General features: G+C 58.7%; 1 protein-coding gene across 1 annotated transcript in view; it reads left to right on the top strand.

Annotated features, from left to right (window-relative positions):
• The first annotated feature begins 39 nt into the window (after window positions 1–39).
• The window catches only part of TMEM201 (transmembrane protein 201), a 25,811-nt gene continuing 5,463 nt past the window's right edge, over window positions 40–20,387 (top strand). The window contains exons 1-7 of the mRNA XM_011994192.1: window positions 40–429; window positions 6,476–6,596; window positions 7,438–7,632; window positions 9,027–9,203; window positions 11,707–12,059; window positions 12,673–12,876; window positions 18,089–18,321. Coding sequence (XP_011849582.1) covers window positions 6,477–6,596; window positions 7,438–7,632; window positions 9,027–9,203; window positions 11,707–12,059; window positions 12,673–12,876; window positions 18,089–18,321 — 1,282 coding nt within the window. The 5' untranslated portion in view covers window positions 40–429; window position 6,476. The remainder of the gene's footprint in view (window positions 430–6,475; window positions 6,597–7,437; window positions 7,633–9,026; window positions 9,204–11,706; window positions 12,060–12,672; window positions 12,877–18,088; window positions 18,322–20,387) is intronic.

Raw genomic sequence — 20,387 nt, 5'->3', positions numbered from 1 at the left:
CCCCTGCCCTCAGCCCGGTGCTGGGCCCCGGTGTACAGCGATGCTGGCGATCGCGGCTGGCGCTTGCCACTCGGCATGTGACGTCCCAGGTGTTTTTCTACACGCCTCACATCCGCGCGTTTCAGAGCCACAGCCCCTGCTTCCACTAGAGCAGCTGAGGGACAGGGAGGCTGAGTAAATTGCTGTTAACGAGAGGAATCATGGTTTGAGCCCATGGAGCCTGTAGGGCAGATCCCTAGAGTGGGCTGCCTCCCAGAGGTGGGCAAGGCCTGAGATGCCTCAAAACAGTTCATGACGGGCCGGGTCACCCTCATCCCTGCCCCACTCACGGACCATGTGGGCTCCCGTGTTCAGATCTGGCCTCTTTCATCGGCCTCCAACGCCAGGCATAAAAGCTTAGTGGCCTCTTGCTTCAGCAGAGCCTCGCAGGTAGCTTACTGTTTCTCCACCTGATCCACCTTTCCAGAGAGCAGGGGGGAAATTGGGGTTGTGAGAACATCCTAGAAAGAGTGGATGGGTTTCCAGCATTCAGCAAGGGATGCAGGGAGCTCACACCCTTAAGTAAAAGGGGAGAAGGGACTTGCCCACTCAGCGACAGAGCTGGGGTTTGAACCCTGACCGTCTGGCTGGTCTGTGTGTTCTTCCTTAACCCATACCGGTTCTGCTTCTCTCCTCCAGGGGGAAAACAGGGAAAAAGTACAGGCGGTTGAGTCGCAGAGGCTTCCCAGAGGAGGAAGGGATGGGAGGGACATCAGCTGTGTCTGGAGGATCAGCCAGATGTGACTAAGGAGGGTAGCTGGGGACTGAGTGACCCCAGCCCAGGGGTCCCTGACAACCCAAGTCTCTCCGTGTCAGTTTCTGCTGGATTCTGGAAGCCGGGCATCTGCAGGACCAACTTGTCCAAGCCGGTGGTTTTATACCCAGGGGACTGAGGTCCAGAGACCTCAGGTGATTTGCTTAGATTCCCAGAGCATGTTGCCAGCTGAGCTGGTTCAGCACCCGGTGCTCTTCCTGGACGAGGCTGCCTCTCAGCTAAGCCAGGATGAGGGGTGTTGCCCCAAGGATCAGAGCCTGGGCAAGGGGATAGTCTCCCAGCCACACAGCACCTCTGTTGTAATTATGGAGGCTGGACTTGGACTGGGTGGCTCACTGCCGCACACTGCGGCTGTCCTCAGGGGTCCTGTCTCCCCTTCCTGCCCTGCTGGCCACAGCGCTCCATCTCCTGAAACAAGAGTCTGGGGCCTTGAAGAGGTATTGGGCTAGCTGGTGCCAGGGGAACTAGGAGGGTGCCTGGAAGTCCTTTCATGCCCCTGACGACACCAGTGGGTCATGGTGTGGCATTGGGACCCTTGCTGTTGATTGGGCCGAGAAGGGCCAGCCTTTCCCAGGATGCTTTCAGATGTCCTCACAGAGCACTGGGTTTCACCTGGAGGTCATAAATTGGCCATTGTCACGATTCAGAAGCCAGACCAACCTGGCAAGAAGTTGAGCCTTCCTCCGAGAAGAAGAGTGCTGTGACAGCGAGGAACCAAACATTGACTCTGGCTGCAGTGTGGGTTTTGAATGACCCTCGGGAGGGCATGTAAGGAGAGCTGTTTTTGGAAGGCGACTTGGCTGGGTGGGTGTTTGCAGGCTCAGCATAGAGATGGCAGAGAGGAAGATGTAGAGGGAGCGGGCAGGTCAGCCCCACCTTGTGCTTTAGGACTGGCCGAGGCACCTGGGAAGGAGGCTGTTTCTCTGAAGGACTGAGTCCTCCCACAGCCTCAGTCAGGGCCTGTCCTGGCTTCCCCACGCATGGAGTCCTCTTGCTCCCATGATTGTTACTGATGGGAGCAGCTGATGGCTGGAAGCACAGCACACTGTCTCCTCATGAAACCGCCAGGGCGGGCCATACTGTTCTCCCATTTTACAGATGAGGAAACCAGAGCTTGGGGAAGTTGGGCTACCTGCCCCACATTACCCGGCTGTTAAATGGCAGGCCCCTGCCTCGCACCAGAACTTCAGCTGTCAGCCCAGCTTCAACCTCCAGGTGCTCACGGAGCCCCTTGGCTGCTTCTCTGCACCCATGGGAAGCCACCATGGTCAGCGCAGATGCCCCAGTTTTACTTCCCTGTGTCCAGGCCATTGGGAAGGCTGTGACTTTTAGGCCTCCCTGTGCCCTGGACGCTGCTGCTCGGGCGCCTGTCCTCAGCCCTCTTCAAACGATGCCCAGGATCCATGCTCTGCCAGCACATCCCTGCACACACCACGGTCCCGCCTCCGGGGCTTTGTTGATGTTTACTGGGATTGTCTCCTTTCTAGTGTTTGGGGACAAAGAGGATGCAGCCTCCCAGAGGAACGCAGCAGAGCCTCATTCTGGAAGTCAGAGTCCACTGTACCCCTCCGGTTTCCAGGCTCACCCCTCCCACTCACTGTCCTGCTGCTGCGCGCTCTCCCTGAGCCACCGCCGCACCCTGGGCACACATTGGGTGGTCCCCTCCCTCTGCCATCTGCCCTGCTGGTGAGCACAGCTGTGTTTCAGGGCGACCGCAGATGCCCCGCTTATTGGCCTCTGTCCTGTGGCATCTGTCACCAGCTGCCCTGGGAGGTCGTCGTTCTTGTCTTGCTCATGTTTGCATCTCCGCCAGCCTAGCGTGGTTTTTGCTTAACTGATGGGATGTTCCGCTCACACCAGGCTGGGGTCTGACCCTAGAATGGTGGATTGGGGTGTTTTCCATCCTGGTGGTGGAGTTACTGCTGTGGATTCAAGTCTGTTTTGCTTGGAGATGGGCAGTGCTAAGTTCTGAGTTGCATTTTGATGCTGCTGTCGCTGAAGCCCAGGAGGCCTCTACTCTGGTCCTTCTGGTTCAGTGACACACAGTGTTGCCCACCTAAGCAGGAAGTGCAGGCGAGGAGCTGCTTGGGAGGCTGGCCTCTGGCTCCCTGGGCCCCTGAGGGAACCTGACTCTTACAGTCTTTCCAACCCCCCGCTGGGGCCAGCACGTAGCGTCCAAGGTCCCGAGCAATGTACTAGGCCCCTGTCTGAGGAGGTGGTGATTTCCCAGGGCTGGGCAGAGACTCCGGGAGATGGCCAGCCTGCTACAGCCACTGAACTCCCCAGGGCAGGGACCAGGCCCCATCCAGTGCCCCCTCTAGCAGGTGCCCCCTCCCTGGCACATTCCTAGGCTGAGGACCCAGTGCTGGGCTCACACCTAGAACAGAGCGCCTCCCACCTGCAGGGAATAGTGAGGCGTCCCGAAGGAGCTTGGTTTCAGTGCATGTCCGTGCTCAGGGCTCCGGAGTGCTGTCATCAGTAAGGACACGTGCCCGTCTTGTTTCCCCTCAGGGTGTATGTTGGGCTTGTGGACGGGGCAGGTACAGAGCGTGCAGCTGCCCTAGCTTTTTCTGAGGGACCCATCTCCCTCCAGGCTGCCTCAGGCTTCCCAGGGGCTCAGCATCAAGCTAGCAGGAGCTGGGTGAGTGGCCTCCAGGCCCTCGTGTCCACCCATCCAATGGGAGCTATAGGGCCAGCTGCTGTCCCCCCAGAGCTGGGACCGTTATGGGCAGGGGCAGCCCCTCCAGGCCCGAGCTCCCCTCTTGCTTGTGTTGCAGGGACATTCTGTCATGTCACCTCAAACCTTGTACACCAACTGTGGTTTGTCCCAGAGTCAAGGATGGAGGTTGTTAGCTTACAGAAGAGAAGTGAGCTGAGGGGTTTATTAGGGAAACTTGGGGGCGTCTCCAGAGCAAAAACAGGGTCCAGTCTAGGCTGGCTCAGAAGAGATCGGCCCAGATGCTGCCTCAACAGGCTGGGCAGAGGCACGCATAGGCCAGGGGCCAGGACTGCCCCCACCTGTGTGGGGACCTTCTCCGTGCTGTGGACAGTGTTTCGCATGAGGTCATGTGTCTGACGCCGCCACACTGGCGCCTGGGGGACCTGCAGTTCATGCCCAGCTCCCCATCGCCCCCTGGCCTACCTGCCTCTCGGGACTTTTCAGGGCTTGCCCCCAAAGGCACTGTGGGAGAGGACCCCCTAGCAGGTAGGGCCCGCCTGGCCAAAGTGGGTGGCAGCTGCTCTGGCCATGAGAGAGCCCACCCTCAACTCTGGCAGGGATTACCCAGGGCTGAGAGTGACCGGAGTTAGAGCTGCTGGCCCCAGGGACAAGGGCTAATCCCTTGCCTCCCCCGTCCCCTTCCAGGCCGGCTCATTCTAGATCAGTGGAGCCATTTCCCTAGCAACAGAGCTGGAGATTCAGAATGGAAACATGACTTCCTGGGGTGGGCGGGGCTTCATGGCAGGCACCCTGGACAGAAGCCACAGCCCCTGCTCAGCTGTCATTGGTCCCCCAGGCAGGCTCAAGGGTTGACCTTCCTTTTCAAACAGGGTAAGAGAGCCGAGGGGCCCTCCATGGGGACAGGAAGCCCATCACCCAAAGGCAGTTGGGTGCAGTGCCTTGTCCCGGCACCGGGCTCTGGGGTATGGGGTCACACAAGCAGGTCATCACCCATCAGGATACGCCCCTGTGCACAGTTACAAAGAAGCCTGTAAAACAGGTAGTAATTAGCACAGAGAAAGCCACGTGCTTAGTTGCCCGGGAGTGCTAGATGCGGGCACCGCAGCAGAGCAGGTCTCCACACGCCCCAGAGCGAGTCTCCTGCCCTGGCTCTTTGTGTAGTTGGCGCCCGGTGGCGCTGTCCTAATGTCGAGCACTGAGCACCTCTCTGCATTCTCCTTGAGGATCCTCACAGTGGCCTCTCCTGAGGCAGGGATGCTCAGCAGCCCCCTTTGACAGATGAGGGATGAGACGGCGGCCCTAGAAGGCAGAGCTGCTCTCCGAGGCTGTGCCTGTTGCTGTGCTGCCTGCCTAGCTGGCTGGCTCCGTTTTGTCGCTGGTCCGCAGGCCTTGCCCACTGTCTCCGTGCTGTTGACAAGATGTAGCGGTCCTTGTCCTCTGTGAGGGCTCAGGCCTGTGCTGGGGCAGGGGGTGTGGGGTGAGAAGGGTGTGGGCCGAGGCTGCTGATGGAGATCCCAGCTGCCCTTGTGGGCCCTGGGCCTTCCCCACAGGGCCTGGTCCCATCTCCCCTTCTCTCCCAAGCCTCCCCACCCTCAGTGTAACTTGGCTTTTTTGGGTACGTACTCTAGGCCAGGCACTGTTAAGTGCATCCCACGAGCAGTCCCTTGTGGGGGAGGTGCTTTTGTCCCCAACTGACAGGTGATCAGAGATCTCCCTTCATCTGCCCCTGGTCAGAAGTGGGTGGAGGGGAGGGCCGGGCAGCAGCAGTGGTGTCAGAAGCGGGAGCCCTGCTTCCCAGGGCCCAGCCTCCGGCCTCTGGCCAGCCCGATGGGTTAGGGGCAGAGCTGGCACTTTGCTGAGCACAACACCTTTCTGTCTTGTGTCACTGCATCCTTGCAGCATGCAGAAGCCAGGGTGATGTGGACACTGAGGCTGAGAGCACAGGAACTTCCCGGGGCTCCGTCCTCCTTTCTCTGAGCAGTACCTCAGGATGAAAGGCCAGAGGGCCATGCTCTCTGGTCCTGTGGACAAAGGGGGCCATCTGTGCAGGAAGTGGCTGCCCACTTTGGCAGGGGCCTAAGCGGTGTCCTTGAGCTGGAGGTGGCCCATGGGGGAGAGGTGGGGAGTCGGAGCAGCAAAGCTGGGGCCCCAGGGCTCCCACAGCTGCTGCCTGTCACCCACATTGTTTCTGGATTCCTGGAACTGGGGGGGTTTGTTGGGCAGTGGCCGTCTCTCTCCCTATCCCTCCCCAGGCCCCCAGTGTCCCACAGCCAATGAGAAGAGTAGGGGGGGCCCATAGCATAGATCCCACAGTGTCTGGTCTGGGATTATCCCGAGGCCCCACCTGTCACCACACATGTAGCCAGCAAGGGCCACTGTCCCCTCTACCAGAGAGGGTTGGCCCCAGGCTGGGCAGCTGTCACTTGCTCCCTCCCCTTAGCCTCCTTGGCTCTCACATCCTGGGACTTTCTCTCTCTGGAGCACAGGAGGCCCCTTTCAATCTGGAATATCCCTGGGGCGCACCCTTTCTGCAGCCCAGGATCGAGGACCTCGTAGGGGAGGGGTGGTCCTAGAACCTGGTCCCAGTCAGCCCTGTGGTGTGGCCAGCCCTGACTCCTGTTGCCCTCCATGTGAGCCCCAGGTCACCAGGAGCTGGTGGCCCGGGGTCCCCATGTGGCTGCACTGGAGCCTAGGGATCTGGTGAGGCCCCAGCTGGCCTCCCCTTGAAGACTGAGAAGCCCAGGTTGGCCGTGGCCTCCCTGTGTGGTCCTCCTGGGTGGATGCAGCTGCACCCAGTCTGCGTTCCTCTCCTTCAGAGCCCTTGTTCCTCCTGTCAGCCTGGGGCGAGCATGTCCAGCTTTGCGTCCCCAGATCCCACTCCCAGCACCTTTTCCCTGGTGGCCCTGGGGCAGGGCATGGAGATCCCTCTCCAGCAGGTGCTGGGGTCTTCCAGGCCGACCCGCTCTTTCCTTGGTCCACAGGATGAAGCCAACGCACACGATGGTCAACTGCTGGTTCTGCAACCAGGATACGCTGGTGCCCTATGGGAACCGCAACTGCTGGGACTGTCCCCACTGCGAGCAGTACAACGGCTTCCAGGAGGTGTGGGTCACAGGCAGGCGGGTGGGTGGGCTCGTGGGGGTGGGGATCCTGAGATTGCACCTTGAGACCACCCGGTGTCCCTGCCCTGCCCCGGGGCTAGTGGGCCCCACACCCTGTCCTCTCCAAGCCCTGAGTGTAGTATGTCATGTACATTGTCTCACTCAATTCTCATCACTGCCCTGGTGCTGTCCCCTCACTTGAGGAACCCAGCGCAGGGAGCCATGGCAATTTGTCCAAGGTTATCCCACTAAAAGTGGCAGATTTCGGGTTCACACCCAGGTCTTTCTGGCTCTGCGTCTCATTCTCTGTACTATATCAGGGCTAGCAAACCTTTTCTGCAAAGGGCCAGATAGTATTTCCAGCTTTGGAAGCCATTTGGTCTCTGTCACAACTGCTAACGCTGCTGAGCCACTGTAGATAATACAAGAGTGACTTAGCCTGCCGGTGTTCCAGTAAAACTTAACTGCAGAGAATAGGCAGCTCCTCCACGGGTCCTAGTGTGCCGTCCCCTGGACTAGACTGGGGTTTGCAGACTGAGTTCCGAGAGGGTGGGGCTCTGAGGACAGATGCTGGCTAGAGGTGTGTGGGTGGGCGGCGGGCTGCAGGCCCTGCTCTGTGCTCGGGCTAGGTGGCCTTTGGGTTCCATGGAGATGTCTTGAGAAGAAAAGCAGCTGCTGTTGTGTGCAAAAAAATAAAAAAGAATGGAGATGTTTGAGATCTACTGTCACTTGCCTGGAGCAGGCCCCCAGGGATATCACCAAGCCTGAGCAGGCTGGGAAGGCCTGCCTACCCATTGGGAAGGGGCTCCCCACCGACCTCAAGTCCCACCTCTATCCCGCAGAATGGTGACTACAACAAGCCGATCCCCGCCCAGTACATGGAACACCTGAACCACGTGGTGAGCAGCGCGCCCAGCCTGCGCGACCCCTCACAGCCGCAGCAGTGGGTGAGCAGCCAAGTCCTGCTGTGCAAGAGGTGCAACCACCACCAGACCACCAAGATCAAGCAGCTGGCTGCCTTCGCTCCCCGCGAGGAGGTGAGGCCGGGTTGGGAGGGGAGGGGCCCTGGCTGGGGCTGGGGGTGCTTAGAGCAGCGAGGGGAGAGGCACGTGCAGGGTGCTGGCTCTGGGCCTCTGGCCCCTGCTCTGCTAGACAGCGGCTTTTCTGTCCAGAGTGCCCAAAGGGGCCCCTCATCCTGGCTGCTGCCAGTACATTCCAGGATGTGTTAGTTCTTCCATCCCCCATTGGAGCTGAGCTGCTTCTCCCCGTGTCTTACAGTCACTGCTCTCTGGGTTCCAGGCCTAGGAACACCGTGGAAACCTCAGCACCTGCCAGTCCAGAGGAATTTGTCCCTGGGCAGAGGGAGGAAGGGACCTTGGGCTCCAGGTGGGGCTCTTTTGAACCCACTCTGTCCTGTTTCTCTGAATCAGCCTTGCCTGCTGGTGGCCCTGGCAGTCTGCTGTGGGGTTGGTGGAGGATGCCACTGGCTTCTGGGAGGAGGAGGAAGCTAGACATTGCTGAGAGGCTTGGCATTAGGAACTGGGCTGAGCCGGGAGCCTCGCCTCGCCTGTGCCCTCCATGGAGTCCAGGAGCCTTGCTTACCGGCTGCTCCTTCCTGCCCTCAGCCAGCCCAGGGGGTCCTGTCACCTCAAGAGGCAGGTCCCAGCTGGGGCCCAGAGACACGGGCTTTCCTGGGGTCCAGTCTGGGAGGGAGGGAGAACAGAGGTGAACTCAGGCCAAGGCAGGGATGGGGAACCTGCGGGAAGGGGAAGGCAGGGGTGACTTGGCAGCCAGGCAGCTTTTCGGCATGCTTGGTCCCAGCAAGGGATCACACTCCTCACCCTCCCGGCCCTGCAGGCCAGAACATTTGCTCCCTCAGAAACAGGGAGGGAGAGTCGCAGTGCTGCACGTCTGAGGGGTGGGAGGAGGGGACTTGTCTTCTGGGCTATTCCAGAAGCCGAAAGAAACCTTCAGCTGCCACAAAGAGAGAGGCCTGGCCAGGGATTCTCTAGCATTCAAGGGGAAGGGCAGGCACCACAGTCTGGGTTGTCCATCTGCCCCGGTCCAGGCAGTGTCAGCCCGCAGCCACCTTCCCCCATGTTCACCCACCTTCTTGGAGCTCTGCATCTGGGGAGCAGACCCTGAGCTCCTGGCCTGCAGGTGCATCCCTGGAGCAACAGAACCTTGTTAGTGTCCCCATCACTTGTGGGCCCTGCCCTGGATTGGCTCTCACTCCCGGTAGCCCACATGGCTATACACAGTGGGCATTTGTCCTGTTGGGCAGAGGGGAAGCAGGTTCAGAGTGGGGTCGACTTGCCCCAATCATCCCCTACTAAGTGGCAGGTCAGGATCTGATTCCACGTCTGACCTGTAAGACGGAGGCAGCTCAGCCACCCCTGCAGATGCCGAGCCTATTCCCCCCACCCCGCAGGGCAGGTATGACGAGGAGGTCGAGGTGTACCGGCATCACCTGGAGCAGATGTACAAGCTGTGCCGGCCATGCCAAGCAGCCGTGGAGTACTACATCAAGCACCAGAACCGCCAGCTGCGCGCCCTGCTGCTCAGCCACCAGTTCAAGCGCCGGGAGGCCGACCAGACCCACGCACAGGTGAGAGGCAGCATCCACAGGGCGCGGGTGGGGGCGTTGAGTTTGTTCAGGAAACCCTCCCAGGAGACTGGGCCCCAGTGACCAGAGGATAGCTCTTCAGAGCTGAGCCGCTTTATTTTTACTTATTTTTATTTTATTTTATTTTATTTTTGAGATGAAGTTTTGCTGGGATCACAGGCACGCACCACCACGTCTGGCTAATTTTGTATTTTTAGTAGAAACGGGGTTTCTCCATGTTGGTCAGGCTGGTCTCGAACTCCCAACCTCTGATGATCCACCTGCCTTGGCCTCCCAAGGTGCTGGGATTACAGGTGTGAGCCACTGCACCTGGCCTTTTTTTTTTTTTTTTTTTTTTTCCCCAAACAGAGTCTCGTTCTATCACCCGGACTGGAGTGCGGTGGCACAATCTCGGCTCACTACAACCTTGCCTCCCGGGTTCAAGCGATTCTCCCATCTCAGCCTCCCAAGTAGCTGGGATTACAGGCAACTGCTATCATGCCCAGCTAATTTTTGTATTTTTGTAGAGATGGGGTTTCACCATGTTGGCCAGACTGGTCTTGAACTCCTGACTTCAGGTGATCCTCCTACCTCGGCCTCCTGAAGTGCTGGGATTACAGGCCTGAGCCACCACACCCAGCATTTTCTTTATTTTTATTTTTTTATGTTTTTTGAGACGGAGTTTCGCTCTGTCCCCCAGGCTGGAGTGCAGTGATGCGATGTCGGCTCGCTGCAAGCTCTGCCTCCTGGGTTCACACCATTCTCCTTCCTCAGCCTCCCAAGTAGCTGGGACTACAGGCGCCTGCCACCACATCCAGCTAATTTTTTTTTGTATTTTTAGTAGAGATGGGGTTTCACCATATTGCTCAGGCTGGTCTTGAACTCCCAACATCAAATGATCCACCAGCCTTGGCCTCCCAAAGTACTGGGATTACAGGCATGAGCCACCACACTCAGCCTCCAAATAATTGTTTCCATCCTTTTGTCAAGTTCTCACCAAAAATTCCTATTGTGATTTTCTTTATTTTTATTTTTTTATGTTTTTTGAGACGGAGTTTCGCTCTGTCCCCCAGGCTGGAGTGCAGTGATGCGATGTCGGCTCGCTGCAAGCTCTGCCTCCTGGGTTCACACCATTCTCCTTCCTCAGCCTCCCAAGTAGCTGGGACTACAGGCGCCTGCCACCACATCCAGCTAATTTTTTTTTGTATTTTTAGTAGAGATGGGGTTTCACCGTGTTAACCAGGATGGTCTCGATCTGACCTCGTGATCCGCCCGTCTCAGCCTCCCAAAGTGCTGGGCACACCCGGCCCCATTGTGATTTTAATTGGAACTGACATAAATGGACAGATAACTGTGGCAAAAGTTAACCTTAAAAGTACAGTAGTAAGTTATTCAGACCAGGAACAAGGTAGTCAGAATGAGAACCAAAAGCTCCAGGACAGGGTCCACCTGGTGCGCTGCTGTGCAGACATGTGGCAGGGCAGAGGTGGCATGGCTGTGTCCCAGCTACAGACTGGAAACCATACACCAATCAGACCCAGGTCACATCTAGGGACACAAAGGGGTGGATAGGAGTTTCTTTGTGGGGGTAGATTTTACTACTTAACCTCCATATCTGAGTTTTTAAACAACCAGAATATTCTATCAACTGAGTACTATGATAAAAATTAGTTTTAGCCGGATGGTCCTGGGCTTAAATCCTGGAGCCACTGCATACCAGGTATGGGCTTTATACGTGGCCCTGTGCAGTTTCTCGGCCTCCCTGAGTGTGGTTTCCACAGCTGTAAATGGGTCCAGGACTTTGGAGTGCACCACCAAGGCTGCGAGGAAGACGAATGCAAATGCCAGGAAAGTGCTGAGAAACAGCGGGGCCACCCCAAAACCCATGCTCAGATACGTACATAACAGACGCATGGTGATACCAGTCACTGTCCCGGGACACCCACCCTGGCTAACAACATGCAGGGGACTGGGGAGCGGGGTAGGGAGGTGGCCCCATGGGCATGTTGCTTCCCCAAAGTAAAGGGGCTCAACTTGTCTGGGCGTGGTGGCTCATGCCTGTAATCACACCACTTTGGGAGGCCAAGGCTGGTGGATCACCTGTGGTCAGGAGTTCAAGACCAGCCTGGCCAACATGGTAAAACCCCGTCTCTACAAAACAAAATACAAAAATTAGCTGGGTGTGGTGGTGGGCACCTGTAATCCCATCTACTGGGGAGACTGGGGCAGGAGAATCGCTTGAACCTGGGAGGAAGAGGTTGCAGTGAGCCAAAATAAGGTCTCTACGATATGGAAAGATTTCTTTAAAAGGAGAGTGTGGTAGAGCAGCGCTCCTCCCCACCCAGAAGGGAGGCGGGCCAGTGGAACTCAGTGGTGAGTTTTTGAACCAAGCCCAGGATGTGTGGGAATGTGGGTCTGGCCGGAACCCCTCAAAGGGTGACACCAGTGATGGCTAGGGGTGGCTCCCTGGCCATCTCACTAACCTGCCTCTCTTCCTCCTCTGCAGAGCTTCTGCTCCTCCACCGTGAAGTCCCCAGTCCAGGTCATCCTGCTCCGTGCCCTCGCCTTCCTGGCCTGCGCCTTCCTACTGACCACCACACTGTATGGGGCCAGCGACCCCTTCGCCCCGGGCACCACTGTGCCCCTGGCCCTGCCACCTGGTGGCAATGGCTCAGCCACACCTGACAATGGCACTGCCCCTGGGGCCGAGGGCTGGCGGCAGCTGCTGGGCCTGCTCCCCGAGCACATGGCGGAGAAGCTGTGGGAGGCCTGGGCCTTTGGACAGAGCCACCAGACGGGCGTCGTGGCACTGGGCCTGCTCACCTGCTTGCTGGCAATGCTGCTGGCTGGCCGCATCAGGTGTGCATGGGGCTGGGAATTGACAGGTGGGGGACTGTGTGCTGGATTACTGTCTAGGGTGGGGGCCGAGAGACCCCATTGGGTGCACAGCCCTAGGCTGAACTCCACTATGTCGCTGGTACAAGCCCAGGGACTGGGAGTCATAGGTGAGGTGAGGCGGCACAGCAGACGCCCTCTGAGCCAGCCCTCTGCACACCCGCTGTGAGCTGGGCCCAGTCGCCTCGTCTCTCCTCCTCGGGCTCTGTTAAGTCAGGATAATGATAACCACCTGCCTCCTGGGTTGTGGGGCTTACGTGGGAGGCTCTGGAGTTCCCTGAGTGGAAGCGTGTCCTGTGAGTGCCGTGTCCCCGTTGCCCCTCCTCACCGACTCGGAGGATTTTTCCTTAGCCCTGTTACAGGCTGGAACTTAGAGGCCAAGGAGAAACACTGAGCCACCTGCTCGGAGCCGGGCAGCGTGTGAGTGTGAGGGGTTCTGAGCCCGCGCTCTCTCCTGGCTCCGGACTCTCTGAGCAGGGCCAGGGATAGACAGAGGAGGCAGAGGAGGCAGGAAGGAAGGCGTGGACCCAGGAGGTCTTGTCCTCCCCTGGGGTGACCCCACTGCTTTCCCTTTCAGGCTCCGGAGGATCGACGCCTTCTGCACCTGCCTGTGGGCCCTGCTGCTGGGGCTGCACCTGGCTGAGCAGCACCTACAGGCCGCCCCGCCCAGCTGGCTGGACACGCTCAAGTTCAGCACCACATCTTTGTGCTGCCTGGTTGGCTTCACAGCGGCTGTGGCCACAAGGAAGGCGACAGGCCCGCGGAGGTTCCGGCCCCGAAGGTCAGAGAAGCAGCCGTGACTGCGGGGGGAGGACACGCGATGCTCAGGCCCAGGCTTTGCCCGGTCCGAAGTGGGCCCCTCTCTGTCCTGCCTCTTTTCACCTGCTCACGCCCTCCCACCCCCACCCTACAGCCCCAGGTCCTGGCCCAGTCCCTCCACTGCCTCGAAGAGTCAGTCTGCCCCGCCTTTTCCTTTCCGGCACCACCAGCCATCCCCGAGTGCACTGTAGCCACTCACCACTGCTGCCACCTCTCTGGCCAATGGCCCTTTCACTGGCCTGGTGACTGGAACGTGGGCATTACCCACACAGGCTCTGACCCGTGGCTTCCTGCTGGTAGCTCCAGGCACCCTCATCTCACAATGCTGTTTCCTGGCTCTGACACTGTTGAGTGAGGAGCCTGGTCCTGTCTGGTGGTGACAGGGGCTGCAGGCTGGGCCCCTGGCATGCCCTAACCATGCAACAGAGTGAGGCTGGGGCAGCACAGAGCCCCCACCTGGCCCCTGAGGAGCACCTGCGGTCTGTCCCCTTGGTCCTGCTTGTGGCTGGACTGGCCCTGCAGGAGATGGTGGAGCCGTCAAGGAGGCAGGGCTGCTGCTCTGTGTCTGCTGCTCGGCCTCTTGCTCCGAGACCCTCCCGAGTCCCTGGGAATGGAGAGTGCAGTTCTCGGGCCCAGCCTGGCCTTCGCTATGAGTTTGGGGAGTGAGACCCTGCCTGAGATGGGCAGCGGGAGCCTGTGTTGACCTTGGGGAATCTGAGCTTTTCCAAGGGTAAGGGACCCAGGGTATGCAGGCCTTCAGTGACATCAGGTTGTTGTCATCCTCTCCTTCCCTGGCCTGTCACGAGCTTCCCCAGGCCCTGGCAGTGGCTCTTGGATGCTGCCGAGGCACCTGCTTGCCATGACCCAGCCTCACTCTGCCCTCCGACTTAGGTGAAGGGGCAGCCCACAGACCTGCTGCTCAGTAGCAGGGCCTGGCCAGGTCCCTGTTGTTCCCAGCCTCAGTTTACCATCTATGAAATGAGAGGGACCCCTCTCCAGAGCCCTTGGGTGCCAGCCTTAGTGGGTGTGGGGATCACTTGAGGTGGCTCATGAGGACACGCTCTGGAAGTCGAGGGGCTGCCACGTGCAGAGGAAGTTCCCGGTCTGGGGGCTTCATCCAGGGGTCCCAGTCAAGAGTGGCCCGAGGCCATCCTCCGCCAGGCATGTTCCCTCTGGCTGCCCACTCCCTCGGGGCCCGCATGTCCTGCCACTCGCCACTCTGAGCACGAGTTCACCTTCCAGATGTGGCCAGGGTGTGCCAGCTCCTCTCTCCTGTGTGTTGGAACCCGGGGAGGCAAGAGCAGATCACAGGTGCATGAGGGTTACACCCGCCAGCTGGTCTGCTGGGATGGGAGTGGGGGGCGGGTGCCAGGCCTCACTGCTGTGAATCCGCCACGCCGGGGGTCCTGGAGGTTGCCCTACCTCAGTGATTGGGTAGCAACTCACACCTCACCCAACTTCATGAGTGAGGAGCCCAGATGCGTCGGGAGACCCTCAGGGGCTTCTGTGGCCTCTGTGCCCGATGACCTGTGGGGCTTCAGACAAGGCCTCAGCATTACTGGGCTCAGCTTGTTCTGTGTGGACTGTGAGGTGAGGAAACCCCTCTGAAAATATGTCGATGGGGCCACACTTCCCACTGGTTCTGCAGTGAGGAGTGGGGCTGGGTGAGCCGAAGCGGCCCCCAGTGGTGTCTGCCTGAGGGGCAGGGAACCACCTGCCTGTCCACTCACGCCACCCCCACCCCACAAAGAGCCCGTCTGAGAGAAGGACGTGGCGGAGCCAGGACGAGACAGCGTCCTGTCGGCTGGCCATGCTGTTGCTTGCGTCTCGAATCTTCAGTTCTCGAGGAAGTGTTGACAGTGTGATGCTAATTTCTGCTTTTCTTGGCATTGGGTAGAAGCAGGACATCTGTGTGTATGTGTGTATTTAAATTAGATTATTTATAATAACCAGAGCCAGCCCTCGCACTGGCCAGGATCCTCCTGCCGACTGATGTCGCTCCTGCCCTCTGCCGGGGTCCGGAACGCCATCTCAGGAGGTAGCTCTCAGCAGAGTGAGGATTCCTGCCTTTTTTAGAGTTTTGTGTGACTTTCTAAATTATCCATCTATCCCTTAAAGTTTCACTATGTGGAGAAAATTCCAGCACTTTCAAGTGTTGTGGCAACAACCGAGGGAGTGCAGGCATCACTGTGTTGTGGCTTGTTGACTGGGAATGTCACCCCTGCCAGGGAACTCCTCCTCACAGGGGACGTGGGACGGCCATCAGACCTTCCAGGGTCCAGGTGGGGTCATCCCGGTAACGGGTGACCGTCTCTGAGACATAAGCGAGGTAGATTCGGCCATCCTCACTCTCAGACTTGGGGTCCCCACCCAGGCCAAGCAGACTGCCTGTACCCCTTGCCTGGGAGCAAACCACCAGGACGCAGCCTCCACACCGCACCTGCCGCGCCCCGCCCTGCCCTGCCCAGGAAGGAACCTGTGACCTTTCTGTCTGTGACTGTTGCCGAGTCTCTGTCTCGTGTCGTAGAATTGTGGATAATTGTCTAGTGACCCTCTCATCACTGTAACCATTGCGCCTGGCCTAGATGTCGTGTTTTGGATGCTGTGTTTTCAATAAATGCCTCTGGGGCCCTGCTTTTACCCGCTGGCGTCAGGTGCCGCGTCTTTCTTCTTTTCTTTCTTTCAGAAGGGCTCTGTGCCAGGGCTGGGGTGGGCAGCTGCATTTGAGGTACAGACACGTCCACAGGAGTCAGGTTTGGGAGTCAGTGACAATGACACCAGCTGGCTTAGGGGGCCCGGCTCACCTCGCTCGCCTTTGCTCGATCGTATTTTTTCCATCTCAATAAACTGCTGCTTAAAACGTGGTCTCTCTCCTTCCACTCCTGACGTGGGCTGGGATTGGGTCGGAGAAGACCAGACATCTCCCCTTGTTATCAGATGAGTGTATCCGTGCCGGCACTCCCCAGCCAGCATCCAGGCCTGATCCTGGCCTCTTAATCCCTCTCTCAGACATGGTTTGACGGCACAGGGCAGTCGGGGGGCCTCTCACCAAAGGAAATGTCAGCACCTTTGGAGTTCTCCAGGGTCCAACAGATTGGGCTCCTTTAGCTGGGGGAGGCTCGCTGCGGCCCCCGTACAGAGGCCAGCCCCTCATGCCCAGCCCTGCGAGCAATTTACGAGGTCTTGCTCGTTGAGTGATGTTCCCACATATCACAGTGAGGGGGTCAAACTGCCAAGGAACTCCCCACAGCACCATCTTCAGTGGCACCAAACTGGAAACAACAGCACCTGTGCCAGGTAGCCAGGAGATTCAGCTTTTGAGGACTGAGGCAGCCCTGGGTGGTGTGAGCAGGAGCTGGGAAGACTGGGGACGCACTAGCAAGACCCAGCCGCTTCTGCTGGAGGCGACCCCTCAGGGCCAGGAGCTGCGGGGCCCAGCCGACCACCTCATACTCACAACACACTAGGACCCTCCTTTCATGCGTCCCCCAACGGTACTCGCAGGTCACTGGGAGACCTGGTCACCCTTGGCTGACTCTTGGCTATATCTGTGCTGCTGGGCAGGGTAGGCACAGGAAACCCAGCGTGGAGCCCTGCTGCCATCTGCTGGGGGCGCTGCTGGAGGCCAGAGCCCTGCCCCACAAGCTCCCTCCCATGGAGGGTCATGCCCTAAGGTCCCAGCCACACCTTCACTGCCCCTGCCTGAGGGTGCCCTCAGGGTCATTCCCTGAAGTCGCTGCGCGGTCCTGCCAAATGGAATCACAGTTCTAACATGACAACACAAAATCTCATCTTCTATGTAGAGGTGGAGCCTTCCCTGGAGTCTTGAGGGCAAAGCAGCGGGCATTGGGCTTGGGAAGCACAGGTCAGTGGGCAGAGCAAGGGTGTGTCCAGTCCTGCTGTCCAGGCCCTTCCCCAGGGTCCCGAGCTCAGCTGCCTTGATGCCCAATTCCCCAAACATGGCCTCGCCTTTGGTTCCGAAGTCCCGGTGACCTCCTGGTACCTTGGAAGGCATTAGAAAGGTTACATGATTCTCTGGGAAGTCAACAGCTGGCCTCACACTTTCCTTATAAAACTTTATTTTAGAGGGAAAGTAGCTGGGAGGTTGGTGGCGTGCGGCTTGGCTAGCAATCCCCGAGCATTCAGTCGTGATGGGCACAGGTCCCTTAGCCAGCTCCCGGCTCCTGCAGGGCCTGGGCCAGCTTGCCCGCTCACCAGCACGTTGTCCGCTGGGCTCCTTTGTCCCTTGGCACCGAGGTAAGGCTGGAGCCCCGGAGCTCCGTCCAGACGGTGGACTAATGTATTAACTGCCTCTGTCCCTCTCTTCCCTCTGTAATTGGGTGCCTTAATCAGAAGCATGGTTGATGTTCTGGCGTGGGGCCATCGGGTCCTGCTGCGTGATTTGTACCATCTCGAGTTAAAGAGACACTGTCACCTTCCGTCTTTCAGGCAGCCTTGCGGTCGTTGACGGGTCTCTTGTAAGTTCGGTTTTGGCGTTTTCCCGTGAGAGCCTCTTCCAGGGGATTCCAAGGCCTGGCTGCTCCCCAGTTCTGCTCTACCAGGAGCTTCAGAGGAGTTTCCAGAGTGCAAGGCCAGAGCGCAGGAGGCAGCCTCCTAAGGGCAGAGCTGTGGGAGAACTTCCAGGAATCATGCCTGGAAACAGAGGGTGCCCGGAGCCGTGCTGGGGCCTGACTTCCTGTGATCCAGGCCCGTCTGGGAGATGAGCCAGGGTGTCCCTGAGCCCGGCCGCTCTGTGGGGAGGCTCGGCACAGAACAAGAAGTGGCAAGGAGTCCAAGTCCATTAACCTTCATTGAGTGCCTGGCACGGGGCTGGGCATTTTTGCTTCAAGGCGAAAGGGTTGGCATGAGGTTGGCAAGGGCGACAGTGTCACTTTAATACCGAGACTCGTAGTGGAGATAGTTTGCTGTGAGTCGAGGGGTAGGAGGGGGCATGCGGGGAGGGCCGGGTCTTGCTGGCACCTCCCAGCCACCCGCTCCTAATGGCGTGAATGCGGTCGGGTTGCTTTTCTGCTTTCACTAACGCACGCCTTCTTTGGGACCCCAACTGAGGCCCCCACCTTGCACCATGGGAGAGGGGTGGGACCCACGGAAAGGCTGCCTCCAGGACCTCCCGCTGACCCTCTTCTTGTCCCGTGCTTGACGGGCCCTTGCAGGTTCCTCCCAGGAGACTCTGCCGGCCTCTTCCCCACCAGCCCCAGCCTGGCCATCCCTCACCCGAGTGTCGGAGGCTCTCCAGCGTCTCTGTTCATCCCCAGCCCGCCCAGCTTCCTGCCCCTTGCCAACCAGCAGCTCTTCCAGTCTCCTCGACGGGCCTCACCCTCCTCATTGCCCGGCCGCCTCAGCCGGGCTCTCTCTCTGGGAACCATACCCTCTCTGACTCGAGCAGGTAAGGGGTGCCCAGGCATTGGCAGACAGGGCTGGGGGCAGCTGGGACGGAACTGTGGGTGGGCACATAGTGTAGGGAGGGCCAGGAGTGGTTAGTGTTCCTGCTACAGAGACAGGCAGAATGGAGCTTTGAGCCTCAGTTTCCCCTCAAAGAAATGGGGCTAGCTAGGAATAGGTGGCTCATGCCTTTAATCCCAGCACTTTGGGAGGCCAAGGTGGGAGGATGGCTTGAGGCTGGGAGTTCAAGACCAGCCTGGGCAACATAGGGAGACGCTGTCTCTACAAAAAAGGTGTTTTAATTAACTGGGCATGGTGTCGTGCACCTGTAGTGCCAGCTATTTAGGGTGAGGTGGGAGGATCACTTGAACCCAGGAGTTGGTAGCCGCAGTGAGCTATGATCACACCACTGCTCTCCACCATGGGCAACAGAGCAAGACCCTGTCAAAAAAATAAAAATAAAGTGCCCAGAATTGCCACATCATCTGGGAACCCCAGCATGGCCCCTTAGTCCCAGCTCTGGTGACATGACCTTGGGTAAATGTGTGCGCCGTGCTGTGCCCTAATCTTTTCCTCTAAAATTGCAACATGCCCCTCAGCAAATGGGGCCACTGCAGTTATTCTAGGGGAGGAGATGCTGATAACAGCCAAGGCCCTCTCCTCTCGTGCGGTTAAAGGGCAGGCCATTTTGCGCACATGCCGAGGTTTATATTAGGATGCTTTTGCTTTTCCCCTAAGCAGAGATACCCCCGTTTTCAGGGCGTATCTTGAATGGAACTTGGGGTGGGAGGTGCCAGGAGCAGCCCTGCCCTGGGCCTGAGCACTCCGAGTAAACTGTGCACACTGGCCGAGGCGGTGGAGCTCAGGGACTGCTGTGTCAAGCCCCTTGGGAGGGGAGCGTGGCAATCCCAGGGCCAGTTCAGGCCTCTGAGGCAGGGCCTCCCGTGGATAGAGAAGAACAGGCAATCTCGCTGTTGAGGCTGAAGGCAGGGACACAGTAGCGGCCTGTCTGAGGTGGCAGCAGAGGTCTGTGGGGCACAAGCTTGTCTTGGAGTGTCTGGTGACAGATGGGACCCCAGTCTCCATTGCCAGGGTGGTTGGGGGGAGGAACCTGGTCTCCATCACCAGAGGGTGGGTCGGGGGAAGGAGTTCCTGCAGGGCTTTGGCTCACGTCTTCAGAGACGCGCTGGAGCGCGCTCAGGCGCTGTGGCCAGAATCCAGCTTGCTGTCTCCCTGTCTGTCCTCAGTCTGCTCCTCTGCCGCACACCTCATCCCTGTGTCCTGCAGCGCATGCCCAGCAGGAAAACGGCCTCTCCCAGCATCCATAGAATGGGTTCCAGAAGGACCCTGGGTGGCGTGCTGGGCTCTTGTGACCACCCTTATCCAGCGTATGCCCTGGCCTGGTGAGGGGAGGGTTATCTGCGTGCTGCAACAGACCCTTCAGAGCCTGCAGGTGGCAACAGGACACGAGGCAGGCAGTCGCCGGGTCCCACATTCAGCTCTCAGCCAGCCACTTGGAATTGGGGCCCCTGCCCTTGGGGCGCGTGCACCTGATTTAGGAAAAGGCAGCGTGGTCGGTGCTACCTGGGTTCGAGAGCACAGGCAGTCAGGGCCTGCGATTAGTGGAGAAAGTGGGACTAGAAGGCTGGAAAAGCTGGCCCTTGTGTGGGAAGAAGGGCATGGATTGAGGAGTGGACAATATACCTGGTGCTGACTCTTCTCACCACCTGCCATGAGCCATGAGCCTTGGTTTTTTTTTGTGTGTGTGTGATACGGAGTCTCGCTCTGTCGCCCAGGCTGGAGTGCAGTAGCGCCATCTCGGCTCACTGCAACCTCCGCCTCCTGGGTTCGAGTGATTCTCCTGCCTCAGCTTCCTGGGTAGCTGGGATTACAGGCGCCCGCCACCACACCCGGCTAATTTTTTTGTATTTTCAGTAGAGATGGGGTTTCACCATATTAACCAGGATAGGCTCGATCTCCTGACCTCGTGATCTGCCCGCCTCAGCCTCCCAAAGTGCTAGGATTACAGGCATGAGCCACCTTGCCCAGCCAGAGCCTCGATTTCTTTTT

Source organism: Mandrillus leucophaeus, unplaced genomic scaffold (genome assembly GCF_000951045.1).
Source record: "Mandrillus leucophaeus isolate KB7577 unplaced genomic scaffold, Mleu.le_1.0 Scaffold446, whole genome shotgun sequence".
NCBI classification, from domain to species: domain Eukaryota; kingdom Metazoa; phylum Chordata; class Mammalia; order Primates; family Cercopithecidae; genus Mandrillus; species Mandrillus leucophaeus.
This window is presented reverse-complemented; position numbering and strand designations above follow the sequence as displayed.